We start from the raw sequence: 21,884 nt of genomic DNA on the forward strand, positions 1-21,884 counted from the left end.
AGTCCGCTCCAGCAGCTCACACCACTCTGCGCTTGGATTTCAGTAGCACAAATCTTGCTCGGTCTCAGCAACAAAGAGGTGCAAGATGCCAGACTGGCACAGGGGATGGCAGTGCTCGGGCACAGGTGCTGCACTGGCAGCAGCATGCTGCTTGCGAACAAAGTCCGACCACTTCCCAGAGAATGCATGGAGAAAAAAAGAAATCAAGAATGGGAGGGGAAAAACAGAGAAAAGGAGAAAAAAAAGAAAAGGAAAAAAGGGGGACACCTCCCTTTCCCATGATGTACATGCACAGAGGAGCAGAGACCTGCGGAGATCACAGAGGACGTCCTGGATACAAGACTGATGGCAGCTCAGACCCACAGACTGAGCAGTGTGGGCATGCACTGAGAAACCCCTGACCACAAAGGAACGAATAGTCACGCTTGTTTGTACATCACTTTGGGAAAGTAAAAAAGCTAATTTAATCTAATCAAGTCAGAACTCCCAGAAACTGCTTTTCACTCCAGCAATAAAGCACTTAATATGGGGGTGTTTTTCAGGGCACCTCATGCACGGATTCAAACTACAACACACAACACGTCCGAGATTACGTGCTCACTTCTTGCCTGGGGATAGAGCAGGCTTTGCTTCAGGAGAGCATCCCTCTGCCTCGAGAAAGCCTTGCACAAGCAAGCTGTGCCCAGCTAACAGAACATAACAGGCCATAGACTCTGCGAACATTCAAAATCCAGTTACATGTACTCTCAGACATGGCTCCGGCGCATGGCTCGCTCCTTGTGTGAAGGAGAACGTGAACCAAATGGGCTCCACACAAATCATCAGTTCTAACCACCCTTCCCATTTCAGCCCTGCACATGCAGAAGGACATATGTACCTCATTACAGTCTGTTAATGAGCTGCACGCTTTTCCTCTTTCCCAACTGTAACAGGTAGAGTTTCCAGAGCGGATGGCAGCTTCAGAGGGTGTTAGCACACCGGTTAAGTGGCTGTATGCGGTGCGTGCTTCTCAAAGCCTTCCATGTTTAAGGCTAAGCCTGGGAACCCGACCCTGAGCAGGGACCCGATACGTAGCTTTCTGTCGATGGGGTCCCCTGCAGCAGGAACATATCTGCAAACTCAGGGAAGCGCTTCTACCTGTGCATGAGTAACTTTCTCTGTTGCTGTTGAATGCTCTTCCCATCCCTCAGGGCAGTGACATGGAGCCCATCTTTGATCCAGGCATACCCGCCACACCTTACCAGTTGGCACTTAAAAGTCCAGGTCTTTGCCAGCCTTACCAAAACTCAAACTGGGCCCTGTTGTCATGCAACTCTCCTTACAGCTTTTGCACACACATCAGCCTCAAAAGACCATTCTCCCAAGCTTTCTGTACCTGCACTGGCTCCCCTTCCTTCGCAACATCAAACAGTAACACAAACTACTTGTTCTTCACCTTTAAGACACTTCAGAGCCCAGCTTTGCCTTATCTGTCAATGGTAATACAATGCTGGGCTGTCAGTCCCCACTTCTGCCTTAGTTACACCAGACTGCCTTGCCAATTAGTCCAGTCTCTCCCCTCGAGCATCTTTGTGCTGACTTACACCCTACACACCCTACAGAAATGGGAGATCCTTCTAGGAACTCCTAAGCCCACCAGCTCACCCCCCTGGAAAGCCTGCTGCGGCGATTCATCTGGGCTGCGGCACCCACGAAGTCTCTGACAACGCGTAATCAGTGCGCAGTGACTGCTGCTTTGTGTGCTGAGCAATCACCTGCTCTTACCTCTTCCTACCCCACTCATCCGCTTAATCTCCATGCCTTCCACAACGTGTCCGCATTGTGAGGTGGCAGAAAGGAAGAGTCTCGGTTATGGACGTGCAGCGCTAACAAAACCAGCCCAACCTGGGCGCACAGCAATACTTGCTTCACCATTGTGAGAAAGCACAAGCGATTGGTACAACGTACAGGGCAGAGAAGATACAAGAAATACGCTGCTAGGAGAGAAAACCCTTAAGCACTTCACTCCTGATAGAACTGCATCATGCCATAAAACCCTTATGCAGATCAGTGTATTTCCTTCATAAAACCGATCATCATGCTTAAGGTTAAATGCAACTCAGTTCAAAAAGACACTTATTTTGGGTTGTGTGCGTGTTTTTGTTGTTTGTTTTGCCAGAAACATCTAACTTGTCGTGCTATAACAGCCAAGAACACCCTTCCTGTCACAGGCTGGGGACAGCGAGAGGCATGCTATGCTGAAACACAAATACACATTTATCCCTGAGCACACAGCAGAACACAACAGCGCTGGCAAGAAAGATGCACCGAGTGGAGAAGAGGCAAAAAAAGAAAAAAGAAAAGAAAAAAAAGCTACGTTGAGAGGGCATCAGCAGCGTGCAGACTGAAACTCTTGGATAAAAGAATTGCCAGTGCCATAGAAGTCATTCAGCAGGGAGCAGTGGCACTGGGAAGCAGAAGCAGAGCCGAGAGGGTGGCTGCAGGCAGTGACAGCGCTGCTGGAGAGCAGCGGCTCCCGACGGCCATCTCATAATGCCTCCTGGGCCATACACAGGCTTGGTAAAAAGCACCTCTCCCTTCCCATCCCGATTTGGTAAATTCAGACAGATGCTATCTGCTTCTGCTTGATGTTCTCTGCCTAAGCGGTCTACAGAAGGAGCAGCCTCACCACACCACCAGCTCTCATGTTCCAGAGACACCCCAGAAGCAACGCAGGCACACAGGGGTGAAGCTGTCTGGATGGGGTGCTTTGAGCATTTAGTCAGTCTGAGGGACCAGCCTGTACGGCACAGACACAACTGAACAAGCTTGATAAAACTCAGACTTTAAACACAAACTGGGATGTTAATAATGGAAAGATCTTAATCCAATCATTTGAGCAATACTGCAGCAGAATGGGAGCTGGTGTGTCCCAGACAGACAACACAGCTCTCCTTGCACCTTTTTCCCTATGCATTGTTCCTTCCACTCAGAACTAGCAAAGGATCTGCAATACCACTATTAATTAAAAACACTCCACACTTTTCAACTTTGAATTAATTGTGCAGTCAGCATGGGTCAAAGCAGCTTTCATGTCAGCTTTTACAATTTTGTTCTGAACAAAATGGGTGTAGTTTTCTTCATTAGCCAACAATTCCAGGAAAAAAACCACTGTTGTTGCATAATGAACTACTATTATTTTGTTCTGCCAAACCATTAAACTGATTTTAACCCAGAACACACTGTACCAGCCCAGAACTGAAAAGAAGGTATTTTCTCTGTGTTCCTCCCTCTATGGCCTAGGCTGCAGCATCTATCAATTTATAGCCAAACATCTCAGCGGCTAAAAAAGTGATGTCATGTAATTTTCTGCAACTGAAGAGATAAGAAAGCTCTTGGCCTCACACTTGCAACATTTATATCTTGCTAATTTTATTACCTGTCCCACAGAGGAAGAAGCCCACACCTTTTAAACATCAAAACCAGCATTAAAGCCCTTCACTGCAGCTAGAGTCCCAGCATAGAAAAGTCATCTGCAGACACCAAATTGTCTTTCCACAAACAATCTCCAAGTGCTTGACTCCGCTTGTCTGGAAATGGAAAAGCTAAATCACAAGGTTGATGGTTTTTAAAATGCACACTGGGAAAACAGAAATACCACTGTGTTCATGTGTAGCCCGTACGGTTTGTGAGCAAAACTGAAGTCTTCGACCTAAGCAACAAAGCACGTAAGCAAGCCGTAGAAGCAGAATAGTAGGTGCTGCTCTACCGGGAGCGGAACAAGAGCACTTTGTATGCCACTCAAAAGCTATAAAGAGCTATCATCCATTATTTCCAATAACAATCAATAATCCCATATGCAAACGAGGGTAGTTGGAGGCCAAAAGACCCCAGTGCTTTCGCAGACTCAACCCAGACACGTGTCCGTATCTTCCTCCCATATGCAAGTGAGAACCTACACCAAAAGGAACTTAGCTTTTTCTGTGTGCTTTTATCACCAATAAAATAGTTAGCAGCTTGGGTATTTCAGTTGTCACTAGACTTCAAAGTCAATAATGCCTTGAAAGGAATATTATCAGGATCAGCTGAGCCTGCAAGCTGTGTAGCTTTACAGTTACCTTGGCAATAGTTACTGCATCCACATTCAGAAGTCCTGGTAGGTCTGGGCTGCCATACTGCTAGGTCCTGTACCAAAATAGAAAACTAACAATAGCTCCTGCCCAGAACAACTTTAAATCTAAACAAGCTCCTCCACCACAATAACACTAATTACTGCGCTTGCTGACAATCTACAAAGAGCTACGCAGGATTAAAGGTGGGCTGTCAGCCACCATGCCACTGCCAGCACACCAATGGCCGCCGTGCACGCCTCTGCCTTGGGACCAGAGGTGTGAGTCCTGGCTGTATGCGGGCTCTTCTACACATTGATTGCCCTTGCAATAAAGCAAAAAACTTGCATACAGAGAGAAGATAAAGGCTACCTGCAAATCTGATAAAAGGATGTCCTCTTTGGAGAGCAAACAGACAGAAAAAAAATCTCCAAATTAAAACCTGAGCAGAACAATGAGATAGCCAGTATCCAGAAGTAGGTCAAATACCAACAAATATCTCCCCTCTTCCTTTAAATGAAAAAGAGGATAAATCCTCTTATCATAATAATATACCAACATACGATGCTATCCTTTCAAGAGCAGACACTTGGATGACCAGTGAACTCAGGAAATATCAGTGGAGCAAGCCATCCAGTGAGAATACTCCTAGAAGCTGCTGCCTCTGTTTAAAGATCGAAGAAGAATTTTCACCCAGAATTCATAACTATAAAAAGACTCTGAGGTCTTTCAGGAACTTAAGTTGAGCAGCATAAAATATCACCTACTGGAGTACGTAATCCAAACTAATTTAAGCAAAACGTACAATCTTACGCTGTCCCAAGGTAGTTCTGTCAGACCATAACAGCAGCAGCAATTAATCACGTACAAATGAACTTTTTTCATAAGAGCAGTTGTGAATGGGTTGATATCAAATGAAGCAAAAAGTTGGGTAGACTTATTAACACCTTTATTAGTGCACTCCAAGTGGAAGCTCGGGAACCTTTTAACTTGAAGCTCAAAGGAGGACCTGTGAGGAAGGATGCGTGGGTGTAGGAAAAGTGTTGGCAGGATTATTGGCTCATTAAAGGTGACCTAAAAAGGAAAGGAGAATTTCATTTGTGCCCTTTCATGTTCTCTTATCATATATAAAGAAGGGCTAATTTTTTTTTCTTAAGAGGGTTTTCCCTCCTTATTTCTACATTAGAGATTTTATACCTGGAGAGTAGCTGGAAGGTGACATTCAAGATGTTGTGAAAGTGAAGCCTGATGAATGGAGAAGTAACGCCTTTTTTATTCAAATGCTTTATAGCTTTAATGTCTATTTAAATCAAAGACATAAATGAAGGGTAGAGAGAATCTGGTTTTGGTAAAGATTTAACAAACCTGCCCCTTCAGTAAAATCAGCAGTTTCCTGCTCATAAATGAGACTCTTGAACAGGCATCCAGCAAAACAAGAAATAATGGGGTTTATCCTTTCTTTTTTCATCTGGCATTATTCGCATACCTCAGGAACAGCAAAAAAGCTGAACAATTTATTTTACATATCTTCCCACGACAAAAAAACAAAGCATCCATGAAGAAAATGAGAACGGATCCACATATCCTCCTCTATCCTCATATAACCTGGTAAAAAATGAGATTGCTATTAATAGCTAACTCCTCTCTGGGTGAGACCATACACAAAATACAATCCTTTTAAAGTCAATTATCACAACACAGCCTTCCACAAGCTTAGGAAAGAAACCATCTTTATGCTATGAGCTACATTGCCCCCATGCCCCCAGGTGACTATGGGTTTGCAAAGCTCATGTGGCCTGCCAGGGATGGGAACAGCTCAGCAGATGTTTCAGTCCAAGCCTCTCTTTAGAAGAGCTCTGGGTGAAGTCTCACGAGCAGTTTCAGGCTGTCCCTAAGTGACATCCAACACCATGCCAGCTCTGACTCTAAAGCCCTTTCCCCAAAGCCACACAGCTATCTCCTTCCTCCCCTACAGGCATTAAAAAAAATACAAATATTTCTGGAATATTTAAAGAATATTAAAACAAATAAATATTTTGGTTCTTTTTTTCTGTTACAGAAGAAAAATAAACCCAAACTATAGAAGTATTCGTAAAGTGCCATCACAGAAGACTGCTTGGAAGCATGTCCACCCAGCTCTCACAATGAAGTCCATCAAAACTCGGAAGCCTTGGGGCTTTTAGTGTTTCAAACCAACACTTAAAGCCCTTAAAGAATTCAGCAAGTACTGAAAAAAACCAAAATTTGTATCCCTTAAGCTTAGAAAAAGTTGTACAGCAAAACGATCGTGTACAGAATGGACATTAAATATCAGGCCATCTAAAAACAGAGAGCCAAACCCTCAAACAAGTCATTTGAACCCAAGAGACAATGCACAGAAATGCTGTCTCTGTTTTAGGCACAGAACAATTTCAGAGCTCCAGGGCCGCAATCTACAGCAAATAATGATGAGCAAAAATGAAAAAAGCGACAGGCTGGAAGGGCGAGGAGCCAGAAGAGAACAAGAAGCCCAGAGAAGATCATGGGCTGAAGATGAATCGCATCTGAAAGGAGCAACTTTGCTTTCAAGTGAGATATGAAAAGCCTCACTCCTAGAGACAATGCAACCGCTGGATACTGGAAACACGCTGCAACAAAACAGTAAATAAAGCAGACTCAGAAAGAACAGATTTTAAACTGAAGTTACCGGTTTCAGTGTTTAGGTTACGGAGAGTTTCTCAGCAGTTTTACTAATAGAAAGGATTAGTATTTGCATGCCCATTCAGTGAGAAAGCTACGGGAGAAGTAGGAAAGGGGGATGTCCATTGTGGCTTAGCTTTTGACTAACTGACATCTAACACAGCAACCAGCCGCACACACCATCAGGGTCCCCAGCAGGAAAAACTGCAATAGAGAATTCCCTGACAAATTTGTATGCAAAATCATAGCTAAAACTAGTACTGGTAAGTCATAAAATTCAGGGTGGGGAGAAGCAAACCAAAACCATTGGCAGCTATGGAGATCCAAACTCAAGAGCTGGTATGCTCTTTAAAAAAAAAAAAAGTATCAGTGATGGCATTAGTTGGAGGGAGTCACTGTTCCTGACATTGTTCTTGCTGGCACTCTCTGCAGTTTAGGGAACTTAAACCCCAACCCTCAAATTTGAATCCTCTTAAGTTAAACAAAATCGAACCAATCCCAAGATTTGAAAAATTTTAGATTAATTTTCAAATGAGAAGTGTGTTTTGTTTCATTAAAAAGATTTAAGTGGCTTTTAATTCCTCTGAAAATTAATGCAATTCATGTTTTAAAATACACTGCCATGTGTGACTGAAGGACAGTTTAATAAGCAGGAAAATGGAAAGCATTCTACTCTCTAGAAAAAAAATAAAATCTAAGTTTTATTGGGCTAACATAGGAATACTATTGCTGCAGTATAATTCAGGAGTACAAGAAGCACATTTTTATATTTCAGCTGCAAATTAGGCTCAAAAAGCAGCAGAGGAAAACCTCTATAGAGAAATGAATTGCCCTCTGAAAGACAGGCTATTTTGAAGCCGTAAAAGAGCAGAAAAGCAACAGCGAGTGTTGCATAAGCAGATGCCCTCGCACCTTTCTGTCGGAGTACACACCTGCATAAATAAATATTTAGCCAAACATCAAAATTTATAAGGAAGCAGCCCATGACTTCACAAAATCAGGCAAAAGCAAATTGAGACTCATTGCAAAGAGCCCTGCCCTGAATACTAATGTGTTATTGATACCCCAGGACCGAAAAGCAGCAACATCTCAGGATCCTAAGCAAGCTTCACACATCTGCTGCGGGAGGATCTGAACACGTCTTGATAAAACCTTATTGCTAAAAATTTTGTGTTATCAGTCAGCTTTTGTAACAGAGACGAAGGCAAGGCTTCCTGGCTAGCAGGGCTTTTCCCTGCGCTTATTCTAATGATACACATTCAATTACTCGAGAAAAGAAAAGAATCAAATCAGAAACATCTGTAGTTTGCCATATAATTACTGGATCTTCCCCATGGAGACTGACCTTTGTAACACTGATACCGGGACCTGAAAGGCTAAATGACAGGATATTCACATGGTTTAAATGTATAACATGATTACAAGGAATTAAATAGGCGCTGTTATTTTCCATCTTGGTTTATGTTAACATGAGCGTGGACTTTATGATCTTACGTTTAATCTTTGCGCTCAGTATGTAGTAGCTGAATTTACTCACTATTAGTGGACCCAAACCACTAAAATGCCATGTTTTGATTATATAATAAAGTTGAATACTGGATTTGAGGTTAATATGCAGCCATTACTTTTACCTGTAATAGCAATCTTTTCAACCATGCTTTCTTCCTTGCTCTCATCTTCACACCAGCTTGTGACTTCTGGATGTGAACACACTATAATGAAACACATTTCAAAGTCGCAGTGATCAGACTGGTTTGTTTGCTTTTAAGCCCTACTCCCTTTAATTTCTCACTTTTGTTATCTCTTGTTTATTGATCTAAACTATCCATTACCGTTCTTAAAAGAGGTGCCTACTGTGAACTTTCCTCGCATGCGAGGCTACCCTGCCTCTCTGTAGCTTCCAGAGAAAAGGACAAGCTAACCAAATGTCTTAAATAATTTAAGACCCAATGGGATTTAGGAAACAAACAACCCACAGTAACTCTGCGATCTCGTCCAGCAGCCCGACAGCAGCAGCGTAGATCATACCGACCACGGAAAATTAGTTTAAATCAAAGTCTCTGTCTCCTCAGCGGATAAAAGTCGCGTGAATTTAGGAGGCCTAAAGCAGTTTGTTTACATTTGTTGTGTAAAGAGCATTGCAACCTAATTGCCTGCCTCTTCCGGACTTTGATGTAAGGGATGCTCTGAGAGCAGACTGAGCAAGTTGCCGTTGCCGGTTATTACACCGGACTAATATATTACTTCCTTATCTAAAGAAATTAACTGGGTTTTCACAAACGTATTCACCTTCTAAGCTCTCAAATGGCACCACACACCTTTCTCAGCATGAGCCCTTTTATTTTTGAAAATTTATTTTGCCGTCTGGCTTTATAATCAACGGCAAAAAATATATGCTACAATTTCTAAATGGCAGATGTTTTTTAAACACATGCACACCTATAGATCCATTTTTAATAGCTGCCACAAGGCTTGGTTTTCTCCTCCCGCAGAAAAAATTAGCCACAATAGGCATCACTCATTTTAAGAAGTGACAAGAATGACAAACGATACTGAGAGATTTAGGAAAATCCTCCAAAGTTCGTGACAAATATACATTAATTTGCCAGTCACTATAATACAGTCCCCTGCAGATTTGGATAGAAAATACATACATACAGAGAAGGACACTAACTTCAAGCGCACAGCCGGACCTTGTAACACTTGTTACCTTGTCCTCCTGTGCCAGCGAGCCGGGGAGTGTGTTTCGCCTGCTTTATTTCCCTGCCGTCGTTTGGGATCGATGGCAAGCTGTAAGATGATTCATTACTCTGAATAGATGACCTATCCCCACACTCTTCTGGAAGGGCCTCTCTCAACACCGGTAGAGCCTGCAGCATTAAAAAAATAAAAATAGCCGCAGCCCTATTATCCTTCGTCTGGAGCATTTTCCAACATACATTTAGGCTCATCTACACTTCACGGTGTAATCTGTTTCCAGGGTGTTTTTGTTAGATGTTAAATTACCTCCGAGTTAAATCGGCGCTAGCTCAGGAATTGCATTCTGCCTTGAAGTAACACAAACTTTGAATTATTCTTTTAATCACTAGGTTTTCTGGACATTCTCAGTATTCCCTGCCTCACGCATTCAGGGTAAGCAAAACAGGAGGGTGTATCAAATATGCTGCAACAGCAACAGACTGAGAAGAAATCTCTCCATTTCAGGCACACAGCAGTAAGGCAAGTTAACCCACAGTGTTGGCAAAAGCCTGCAGCTTAAAACACCACCGAGACTGATGAACCCAAAGGCAGAGAACCTGATCCACAGCTTGCCCAAGCTAGCCTCAGCCAGGCACGGTTCTGATTTTAATCTGTACTACTGCTGCACGTTCATGAAGTTTGTTCTCTCCTGCCTGTGTGTGCAGCCCTCTGCAGCAGCACTATTCAGACCTCCATAGTTAAACATATTTTTGATGCAAAAATTTAAGCTGGAAGACAGTACCTTTACAGGGAGCTGAACATACCATAAATATGGCCGAGTTAAAAGCAGGCTGAAAATAAAGCAAGTGCTTCTTAGGTTATCATCCACCTGTGTTAAAAGTGCTGCATGGGGCTTTTTATAAAGCTCTTTCTGAGAGCAGGAGAAATCATCCTTCCTGGCACTTATTATTTCACACAGAGCAGCAAAGGCTTTTTGGGCATCCTTCCTATCTCTTCTTGACTTGTAGGGTGTTCCTCTTGGTTTTATTTTGTAACACAAAACATGGACTTGAGTCTTTAAAATCTACTAGATTTTCTGCTCTAATTATCTAATTATTTAATAAAACAATTGTTTAATAAAACAATAAGCCTTCAGCAATGAGGGCCAACATCTCAGAGAGAACTCCAGGTTTTGTAACTTGTATGTATTGACCTGAGAGTATGGAACAGCTTCAGGCCCAAGCATTTCGGACTCATGAGAAAATTCTGTTCTCCTGTATCTGCCCCCTCCTCATTAATCCGTATTTACTCAGGAGCCCAGAACGGCAACTTTTCAGTCTTAAGCAAATGGCTCACCAAATTTTTTTCTGTTTAGTCAACTTACATATGGGAAGTCTCCATACAAAACCAATGCAAGCAAGCTGCTACTTCATTGAAAAAAATGCAGATCTCAAGTCTTGTTTTCTTAATGTAAAGAATGCCTTAAATTACAGGCAGGATCTGGAAATCTTTACTATTGAAATAAATTAATTCCCATGTAGCAGTTTATCTCAGTGTGGATTTCTCACACCAGAAGTACTTCATTTACCTTTCTGCAGTATCATTTAACATCCAAATAAGCACGAACCATCACCACCAAATATAAGCAATCAGTGTAAACTCTAAAACCATAATTAATCCAGGCAGAAGGAAGGGTCCCACCAGGAGAACCAAAGCTCGGCATTCAGAGTCACGGGGACTAAGGCAACTTCAGGGTGGCCAACATCTCCATCAGGGTGTGAAGGCATCTAACACGCTGCATGAGCCACATGGGTCTTATTCTTACAGGAGTGTAACTTGTTTGAAAAAGGCACTCAAGTCCCCAGCCTTCACAGCCAAGAGACTATCCCATTGCCCAGAAAAGGTGTTCCTACCACGCTAGCTCCTTATGGCTGTCCCATGTCCACAGGAACAATACCCAGTTTTCTTAACAGGGGTAATGGGAAAGATCCGTGAGAGAAGAGAAAAATTGATAGTAAGACGTAAGAGAATAGAAGACAGATGTAATTTAATGATAAGAGATGAGGAGAAGACAGGCGGGTGGACATACAGACTCTGTGGACCAGTGGAATGGGTGAGATGATGAAAGCACTGAGGGAGAAGGTGGACCTGCTGCTGGTCATTGCCAAACCTCCATGGACCACAAGTGCTGATGGGGATGGAGCTGGAGCTGGCAGACTTGACAGGTCTCTTTGTGTGGTCAAGAGCTCAAAGCTCCCTCCTGCACCTCCACCCTGCTGCCTGGCTGTACACTACCATCATCCAGTAGGGTTCTTGACAGATCTTTAAGCCCTCAGAGAAAGAAGTCGTCAACGTGGGCAAAAAATTCAAACTTTGGAGGCATAAATATTTAAGATCCTTAGATGCAGATTGCTTATGAGTTCACTACTACATTATATACATCTTTATCATAAAGCAGCTGTTCCCTGTACATGCATGTTGTGTAATTTATATTGATCCTGTTCTGTGCAACCTGCTTGGAAATAAGGTGTTTCAAAGTAGGGGATGCATCTTGGCATTACATTTAATTGACTAGATCCACTTAATAGGTAATATAAATGCTAAATGCATACGCGTGGGCCACAGTAATACGTAGCAATAAATAGATTATTACTGCCTATATTCACCCACAAAGCTTGTGTTATTGAGCTTTGACTTTGTAAAAGTTTTTACATGGAATTATAAATTTATGTACGGTATTTGTTTATTTCTCACCAACGCATTCCTTGCTCATCTCTTCTACTTGACTGAATGTTTTAAGGACAGAATACAAATTACTTATCCAAATATAGAAAAAGAAGTTATCCTGGCTATAAGTGAAAGTGTACAATTGACTAAAATATTGCATCTTCATATTTGTTTCAAATGCTATTAAAACTAGAATATAGCAAAGCAGTTCAAACTGCTTTTTAATTTCTCATTAAAAATTAGAGGAAAAATATTTTTTGCAAATATTTTTTGGAGCAGGGCACTGGGCCAACTTGTTAACGGCAGGCTGCCTGGCAGACCTCCCGCTTCCCACCCCAGGGACAGTGCAGAAGCAGCTGGGACGTCACCCCAGTGCCAGAGTCCCAGTGCTCCTGGCACGGCTGCAGCCCCAGTGCTGGAGGCCACAGGGATCAAAGCCCTGCCCTCCCTGCGCAGCTGGCTGCTCTGGGTTTGCAGCAAAAGAGGTCAGGACACTTGCAGGTCTACCAAACACCAACTTTTTTTTTTTTTTTTTTTTTTTTGAAGAGTTAGTTCATAACCTTTTACATTAATGTTTAAAAAAATGAGCACACTACTGTTTGTAAAATGCACTGTGTATTCAGTGTACTAAACATAACTTTTTAAAAAAAATTAAAATACATAATTCATGATAAAAAGCTACTAAGCCAGAGAGAAAGACAGATGATATAAGCTTTGTGATAAATTTGCACCACAGCAAATGGTGAGCTTGTTTAAATAAATAACTGGTTTGAAGGGTGGAAAACAGACACCCTCCTGGAGACCTTAAAGAGACTGTTTTCTTCAAGAGATGAAGTGCTGTATGTGTTTGCACTGAGACAACTGAAGAACCCGTATTCTCTCCTTACCCACCTCCTAACCGTCTCCAAGGCTGATTAATGAATACAGACTGCTTGTTGTTCCCTTTAAAGTCCACTCACCGGATTGCGTTAGCAGCACAGGGCCCGTCTCACCTTAACAGTGCAAATTAGTCTCTAGGTGTCATTGATTTAGATATTAGTAGATGCAAGTGCCAACCTGGCTGTCCTGCGCCTTCTTGCTGGAAACCAGCAATCTTTCAAACATCTCTGCCACTTCTTCCGTGAGCTGAACCTGGTGCTTTTTCAAGAACAAGGCATGGTTGCTCAAGCAAGTCCGCAGCATGTCCACGTCCCACTGCTGGTCTGGGCTGAGAAACAAACCCAAGCACCATTAGTAGGACACCCTGCATACATGAGACTCACACAGGTGTGACGCTACTCATTTATGTGGACAAGTGGGTCAACATACAGTGGGAAAAGCATCACACATTTTGTCCTTAATTCCCACTTTTTCTTTTAAAAATGTCCAAGTGGAAAATGCAAGAAGTCACTTGTGACTTCTGCAAACGTGGGGAGGACAGGCAGGGGTGATCACTGTCTTGTGTGTCCCCAAGTCCGTCCTGAGACTCGGAATTGGGAGGCATTAAACCTTTTCTGCAGCCCCTAGTCTCAGCCTTGGGCAGACTTCACTTACTCCATCAGGCACTCTGCTGGGCACCCACTTCCCCAGGCTTGTCTTTTTTTTTTTCCCCAGAATTCTTTTTATTATTTTTGAGCAAAAGTGCCTTTTCTTTGAACACAGAAAATATAAATACTGCAATCTTGTTTGCCAGAGATGTTTGTTTTTCCAGTTGCTCCAATGAAGTTCCACAGAGGAGTGAATTCCAATTAACTCTACAAGTGTTTGTCCCTAAGAAACCATTCAGGAAATACAACAACATATTAGTGCTTGCAGGCATATCAGCCTCTAAAGGAGAACCAGGTATAGTTAAATAGACCATTCTTCAGTGCTCACAAGTGCCCCGATCCTGCTAACACTTGAGCATTGCTGAGCCTGTAACAGGGAAGAAGGTCTAGACAGAAGCTAAGTAAGAAAGAATGGAAATTGTTTTCATTACTGTACTAAAGAGACCTTAAAAAAAAATATCAATTCTCACTTGTCCTTGTGGCATACGCACAGGAAAGAAAAAAAACCATTTTGAATAACTGTGGTTTATTGTTTTTAAAGGCTATATGCATCTTCTGCTTCACAGAAAAATAATTTGCTTCTCAAAATTACATTCCCCATCCTTACGTGCCTGAGACTTGTGCTGAAGATCACAGAAATTACTGGCTAAGAGGTCTCTGAAGTTAATGTTTCCTTCCCTGCCGGAGCAGCCTGGGGTGGCATATGCTATGGACTGGGCAAGACGGTGGGACCTGGCCCAAGAGCTGCCCCATGGTCTAAGATTCACCATCAGTGAATGAAAAAGAAAATAAATTAATTTGCTTAATGTTCTCATTTCAAGTCGCGTGCCTGCTGCAAAGATGCGTTAAGATCAGCACTTGGATGTCTTTATTTTCCAGTGCAATCAGAGGTCTGGCTCCAGGTCTGCTTTCTCTGCACCAGAGAGGCAGAGCAGACTTGGGGAAGAAAGAAAAGAATGTTAATCACACCCACACGCAAGTTTTGTGTCTGCGATACCTGGTTTGCTTTTCATCCACCGCTCTACCTTCAGCGTTGAGTGTCTTCTCAGGTAGGAAGCATCCATTCAGCATGCTCTGTAATAAAGCCTGAAGCTGATGAAGGACGACTGCTTCGCATGCTTCAAGGTCGTCTTCTTTCAGACTGCTGGCCCAATTACAAAAGCTACAAAATAAAGCAGGTATCACATGTAATGCTTATTTAAAGCCCAGAGAACCAGCATTGGTTTGAAGGCAGAATCTGTAACACTTCTCCTGGCTAATGGGATAACCAGTGGGACAGCCCAGAGGGACAAACATCTGTGATGCTCTCTGCAAAAGATGTGGAACAGGACAGGAAGCTCAAACCTAGCGCTTAGAAGACGCCAGGTTTCATCTCACACCTTTGCTTTTTGACAGGGGGGGAGGACCCTGCACATGTCCACTCGGTGAAACTGCTTCTTGGCCAGGCAGCCTCAGCCATGCCGTGGCCAAAGCAGTCATGTCGCAGGAACTCATCTCCAGCGGTAGGCTGCAGGGGCCAGGTTGGTTTGACAACCCTTCCCCTTAATTCCCTAGAAATCCTCTAACCATCAAGTGCTTGGAAGAATCCTAGTCTATGGAGGCTGACATGTAATTTTAAGTAAAATTCCAAAGCCTTTCCCAGTTCTTGTAATTAAGAGCCTGTGCTGTGGAGGGACAGTGAGGGCTCTGTGAACCCAGTTTTGTTAACACATGGGTTTTGGTGATTCTCTTTGCTGTTTTACCTCGAAGAAGAAATTATTTTTCTGGTTATTGTTGTCTACCTCAATAAATCATATCAGCATTACTAGCTAAGGGGATGCTGTCACTCTTGGAAATAAGTATTTACTTCACTTAAGGGATGTGCGGAACAAGGCTGCAAAAAGTGCTACATTTAGGAAAGAGTATTTGTTGGGAGTAATTTGCTTATGTGATTCTGAGAGCCATATTTCAGCTCTCCGATGACATTAAAACAGCAGAAGAGGAAGGAGGCCTCTTGGCAACTGGCAACGTTTGTTTGCAGGAGCCCGCTTGTTCTTTGCGCTGGCCATTTGTCACTGCAAGAGCGAGGACCCCGGCTCAAATCTCAACAGGCTCCTCCAAAGCTGCTCGGTAACAGCCTCTCGCCATTGCTCACCTGAATTCAATTAGAAGCATGTGAGCAATCAACAACAAAATTATTACAAGCATTACACTGGATGTACAGCAGCAAGCAAACAAGAATACAGGGGATGGGGTTAAGGCATAGGCAGCACTGCCTGCCTCCCTGGTTCCTGCCTGCAAGAGCAGTGGAGAGGGGAAGCAGCTCGCAGGGAAACGGCATTAACCTGAGCAGCTCCGCTGTCCCCATCGTCCCCACGCACTTGCCCTGGTACAGCGCCCGGTGCTGGGGGCTCGTCCTCACCACCACATCTTCTATCAGCTGCAGTGCACGGGAGAGTCCCGCCAGCATCCCGAAGTGCCTGCGGACAGACAGCAAACAGGGCTTGAAAAGACCCGAGCTGTGACGAGTATTTTCAATGCATTCCCATCACACCAGCTGGAAAAATAAACACCCTCATTTTAGCTTTTCAAAGTAAACAACAGCAAAAATCATGTTGCTTGAGCTCTGTAGGAAGACAAAAAAGCACATGAGCAAACAAACCATCCAAAAATCAGCCAGGGCCTGAGACACTGCATTGAAATTACCCCTGCACTGAGTAGTTTAATTCCTTCACCTCCACAATTGAAATAAATCTGGTGACCACCTACAGGTATGGGGGCATAACTGGGACCTCAGAGGGGTTTTGATGAAGCTGCACCTCTATAATGATGCAAATTAGGACTTAAACATTGAAACAATACAGCAGGCTAATCCTTGAACAGAGGTGTAAATGGCTATTCAGGTCCAGGCCGGCTGCCTGCTTTGTTGAGGACTTTCCAGGCCAGGTCTCCACCAGCAATGCCCCAGCTGGTCCTGCGCCCGCAGAACCCCACAGGCAAAATACAGACTTTTTAAAAATTTTTTTTTTTCCATATGTAGAAGCTGACGTATTTATACAGTTAACCTTAGCTTATGCTCCCTCAAGTGAAAAGCTCTGTGCACAAAAACTTGCATCATTTTTGCAATCATGTTAAGCTGTACCAAAAGTTGTGTTTTCCGTTGGACTGTTGGGCAACAGTGAACAATTAAGTGGGAGCTGCCGTGCATTTAGTCGAGTTTCCTAGACATTTAATAAGCAAAACAATACCAGGGAGATCACATATGCAGTTAAACAGTGCTTTTTCTTTTGCCCCAGTCTTACAAACCCTGTATTTTAGCGGCCGGCTCGTTTCCCATTGTTTTCCTCCCGCTGGGTGGTCCTTCCAGGGTGCCACTCGAGAGGGATACAATAATAAAAAGGGAAGGGGAAGGAAGGGACACCAACATAAAGAAAAACAAAATGTATGACAATCTGCAGCAGGCTACGGATCAGAGGTCAGCAAACAAGAGGTCCTTCTCTTTTACAGGTTGCTTCCTGGAAACAGTCTGATTAAGCTGACAGCTTGAATTATGTGTTACATTTTGTAATGCACAATCCATCTGTGCTAAGTCCTCTTCAATGCAGCTGAAGCAGCACAGGCATAAGCTCTGCCTTTTTCCACCCCCTCAGCACAGCCCTTAAAATAGTCATCATCTTTCTCTGCACTAATTCTCAGAGATCCTCTCCCCCCCACCCCACTGCCACTCCCCGGGTTTAAGTCCTTAAAGAAAGGGCTGGGTGCTGTAAGGAATGGTAAGAGGATACAGAGCCTTTCACCTCCGGTTCAGCAGCTCAGACCGGCAACAAGCAGCCGAGGACCAGAGCTATCGGGTGGCTTCACCTGGCAGGAGGGGAGATTGGGTGCTTCTAAGGTGCTGCTCAAACAAGCCAGGCAAGCCCCCATTGACCAGTGGGCTCCTGGGCTGCAAGACGGAAAATACACAGCCCAGGCTGTCATGTGGGTCTGAGCTGGCAGGATGAGCCTGAAAACACATATTTACAGCCTCTGATCAATGCACCCACCCAGCAGTGCTCAGAAACACAGAAGTTATTTGCCAAAAAGCATAATTTTTAATAACTGCAAAATTCCAGCACCCTACTGTGAACTGCAAGGAAGGTGCAAGGCTTACGCTAAATAATCTTTCGTAGCAACATCACCTTTATTTAACAACTCGATGTTATCATGATAACCATTCTTCTAGCTGGAGAAGGCAGTTTGAAACTAGGCTGAACTCACCCAAAGGTAAAATACAACCTGCAAAACACTTACTGCGGGGGGGGGGGAACCCAAAACTTTTAAAAAAGGGAATGGCATCCCTGCAGTAAGGTGGGAAAGGCATTTTCTCCAAAAATGTAAACTTGTGACTTCCTGACAGGCAACAATGATTTTGTTTTGCCTCTCAAATAAGCTGTGGTCTCTGCACACGAGAGCTCCTTTCAACTCCATCTCCTGTACTAATTTTAAATAATACACCAAAAGCGTACGAATGGCCCAAGGACGACAGGGGAGAGGGAGGGAATGGTACTTCGTTCGGATGCCACAGCAGCGACACTGCTGCATTGGGAAAGTCCAAGCTACAGATATCTCAATTTAAAATGATAAATATGCACAGTTTTGCATAATTTCAGCATATTTCTTCAGCCAGCATAGGAATTTCATTGGAGAAAAACACACGGACTGAAGGGACATCACAAGATCTGTGATATTATGCATTTTGTGAATCTGTGGCACGATATATTCAGACCAAAAAAAGTTGCATTCTCATAGTTTGTGTAATTTCTATAATTCAAATTCATGCAGTAATTAACTTGGAAATTTTTTCCCAAGATTTTCAGCTCATGAATTATTTTGCAAGACTTGAGCATGCACACTACGTTTCACATGCATTGGAAAGATGGACTTGGAAAGCCCACCTGGTTATAAGCGCAACAACGGAAAGGCTACTTATCCCTCCATGAGATCTTCCATGCCTGCCCGTTTTGAAATTTTATCTGCGTTTTAATTTTCAGGTAAAACAAATTAAGATTTGTATCTTTTCTGCAGAAACAGCTAACAGTGGCAATCCCACTTCCATGGCCTTGAGAAACAGAGGTATTCAGCTTGGCATAATGCGAGAGGAAACCTCCACGTTCTGGTTTCAGTTGTGCTCCGCAGATAATGCGAGCAGTGAAACCTTTCGTATAATTTAGCTGGGCTTCAAGAGCATTGCACAATATTTTCATCAGTTCATGAACAGCGAGGCATCACTAGCATCGACGGGGAGAGAACAAAAGGTTAAATTACCATCGCCCAGCTATGACTTCTCTAGCAAAGGCAGGCACTCTATATAACTTCCCTACAAAGTGTTATGATTAACAGGTGTTATACAAAAGAAAAACTGGGTAAAAGCTATTTAGATGTAAATTAGATGATGTTTCCATAGCAAGCAACAGTCTGATGCAAGTGTGAAATGATAAAGTTACAGAAGTGTATATTGATGGCCACTAGTTTCTGCTCAACTGCCATCTATTAAAATACAAACTAATATTGAAATCAGTACCTAAGACAATGCAACCATGAATGTAGGAAGAATGGATGCATTAAGCAGATTAAAAAGCTGCAAATGACCAAAAAAAGAAAAACAAAAAAACCAACCAGCAAAAGAGTACTTACTCTCCAGGGGTAGAAACGCTGGTTTCTTTCGTACGTGGCCTCTCCCCAACGTACAGCCACCACCTAACCACCCTCTATCTAGTTAACCACTCCAGCTAGGAACATTTTGCATGTGAACAACACCCACACAAGGTAGGGAGACCCAAGGGGAGCAGCACCCACTGGAATACAGCACATGCCTGCACAAAAGGCTTTTTTCAATATTTCTGTTGTGACTGGGGGCACGAAAACGCCAGTGAGGAGGGAGAAGGGTGTTGAGGATACAGAGGACAAGGAAACAGAAGCATGTCACTAAGGGACAGCAGGCAGGAAAAAGGCAGCAAGGAGTCACATAGGTCACAAAACTGTGGGGCCAGGCAGTGGTTGGATGGCCGGGGTGAAGGGGGATGTGGGCATGAAGCACTGCAGAGGGAATTGGTGGCAAATGGACTTTCAGAAGAACTAAGAGACGGGATAAAAGTGGGAGAGATGCTCCTGCAGCCATGGGGCATGACAAGGTGAGGACCCAGGAAAGGATGACAGCAGTTGGCATGGGGCTGTTCACGGGCAGCAAGGGAGCAAAGCCAGCCCTCCCATGTGACCTGGCCAAACCCCATGGACCATCTCGCAGTGGGTATTGCCCCCCGGGATGGGCATGTGCTTCCCTGTCTTACAAGGGCATTGCAAGGCTGAAAATTCAGCTGTGATTGATATTACAGCTGACACTCCAGTATTGCAGTTGTTGGCAGTAAAACTCCATTACTTTTGTATGGTTGCAAAGGACAAGCCGTGCATCACTGTGTTGCACTTTCCTCTCTCTGCTATTTCCAGATAAAAAGCTCAAGAAATTTATCCAACTGGAAATTTTAATCCACGCAAAATATGCTGTTTCATAAGTTATAGGTACTATTAAGCTTGTTGAAATAAGATTTACTTACATTTAAAGAATGTCTATTGCATTTTAATAAAAACATAAATTACCTTCTCCAAGTCTCACCTGAATGAGTTACCTGAAGCCATCTAACCACTAGCACAGAGGTAGCGAGATACTAAATAAGTAAGAAGCCTGCCCACTTGTATACGAGCTTTAGTGCCACGCATCAGCCAAGCTGTGAAAATGGCCTCCAGGGCATACACTAACAAATGACTACCAGGAGAGAGAAAATACATAAGGACATACCTGTCTGGTGCTGAGCTGACCAAGGGCTCCTCCTGTGCTGCGGGAGGGTTTGGTGGTTGCAGCGGAGAGCCCTCCACAGCACTGGCATCCATGCCCCGCTCCCAGCTGGCCGGTGGCGAGGACGTTCCCTGTGGCACACTGGGAGTGCTCGGCATCACCTCCTCAGCACTTGCAGGGCCTGGGAGCTCAATGCTGCTCTTCCAGCTTGCCTCCTTACAAGTCCACCAGTTACTCAGGCAAGGCTTTGGTCCTGTTAAAAAAAAAAAAAATTACCAAGGAGTACATTGTAGCATAGGGAATGAAAATAAGATTACCTACACTGTTCACCTCTTTCACTTAACAGGCATGAACGAGCATCCCTCTGTTCTCCCTTCACTTTGGGTTTCCCTGCCCACGGCCCCGTGTCCTTCTGCGCTCCTCTCGCAAGGGGGAGTCTGGGGAGGCTCCAGCCTCCACACTCACGATGGGGTTTGCAGCTCGCGGCAGGTGGGAGACAAATCTGGCACTCCTCAAAAACCATCACCGGCATGAAGACCAACTACTTCACTAAATCATCTCTGGAGGCATGATGAAACGGAAAAGCTGGAAAAAAGCTTTTCTTTGGGAAAAAAGTGCACCTGAAGAGGCTACTATCATACACATTTTTTTTTAAACCTTGCAGAAGAAATACATGCCTGGAGGCTTTTAAACTCTGCACGTTAATTGCCTTCTCTAAAAGAGGAGAGTATGGGGCTGAATCATGCTTCTACGATGACAGATACATGCTACTTATCTTTTTATACAATGCCAAAAGTTAATGGACCAGTTAGTGCTGTAACAAATTAGTATTGCTACAGAAATTCCCAGTTTTCCACAAAATTCACCATGGGTTTAAATTAACCAGCATTCACACACCTGCTAACACTACAGCACCCAGCATTTCTGCATGTCTTGGTCATGGAGTTTCACTGAAACTGAATCACTTAAGGTTTATGCCAAACAGTAGCTTGTGCCAGAACGGGCTCTCTTAGCCTTGTTTCCAAATTTGTGAAGCAAATATGTGCAACAGGAACGTCACTCCTTCACCTGCTGAGAAATGAGGACGGAGAGGAACAGAGTTTTTTTCCCCCCAGTTTTGGGGGTGGGGAAGGGGCCATTTTATTGCTTTGTTAACCTGGGGGAAACGGGATTTGTTCCCTCCTACATTTTTGTGCTGTTGCTGCCGAGCAGTGGCCAGGGAGCAGCAGGAGAGTCTGGCAGTTGCTGCTCTGCACCGAGCCGGCAGCAGAGCCCAGTGCGTGCTCGTTCCTGGTATGGCACAGCCAAGCATCTTCATCAGCTCCCATCATTTGCAGCATGGAAGGTCAAGCTTAGGAGAGCTGGAACAAGCCAGTC

The 21,884-nt window shown here is 43.8% G+C and overlaps 1 protein-coding gene across 7 annotated transcripts in view; it reads right to left on the reverse strand.

Moving 5' to 3' along the window:
* Positions 1 to 21,884, reverse strand: part of KIZ (kizuna centrosomal protein) — a 52,185-nt gene that overhangs the window by 11,133 nt on the left and 19,168 nt on the right. For 5 of the 7 annotated variants that reach the window (XM_069787775.1, XM_069787774.1, XM_069787778.1 and 2 more), the window contains 6 exons: positions 20,511 to 20,760; positions 16,024 to 16,158; positions 14,697 to 14,861; positions 13,230 to 13,380; positions 9,478 to 9,637; positions 8,399 to 8,479 (listed from right to left, as the gene is read on the reverse strand). In XM_069787775.1, the coding sequence (XP_069643876.1) occupies positions 8,399 to 8,479; positions 9,478 to 9,637; positions 13,230 to 13,380; positions 14,697 to 14,861; positions 16,024 to 16,158; positions 20,511 to 20,760 (942 nt within the window). The remainder of the gene's footprint in view (positions 1 to 8,398; positions 8,480 to 9,477; positions 9,638 to 13,229; positions 13,381 to 14,696; positions 14,862 to 16,023; positions 16,159 to 20,510; positions 20,761 to 21,884) is intronic. The other 2 variants (XM_069787779.1, XM_069787780.1) reach the window with 1 other exon arrangement.

The sequence above is a fragment of the Haliaeetus albicilla genome, chromosome 7 (genome assembly GCF_947461875.1).
Source record: "Haliaeetus albicilla chromosome 7, bHalAlb1.1, whole genome shotgun sequence".
NCBI classification, from domain to species: Eukaryota; Metazoa; Chordata; class Aves; order Accipitriformes; family Accipitridae; genus Haliaeetus; species Haliaeetus albicilla.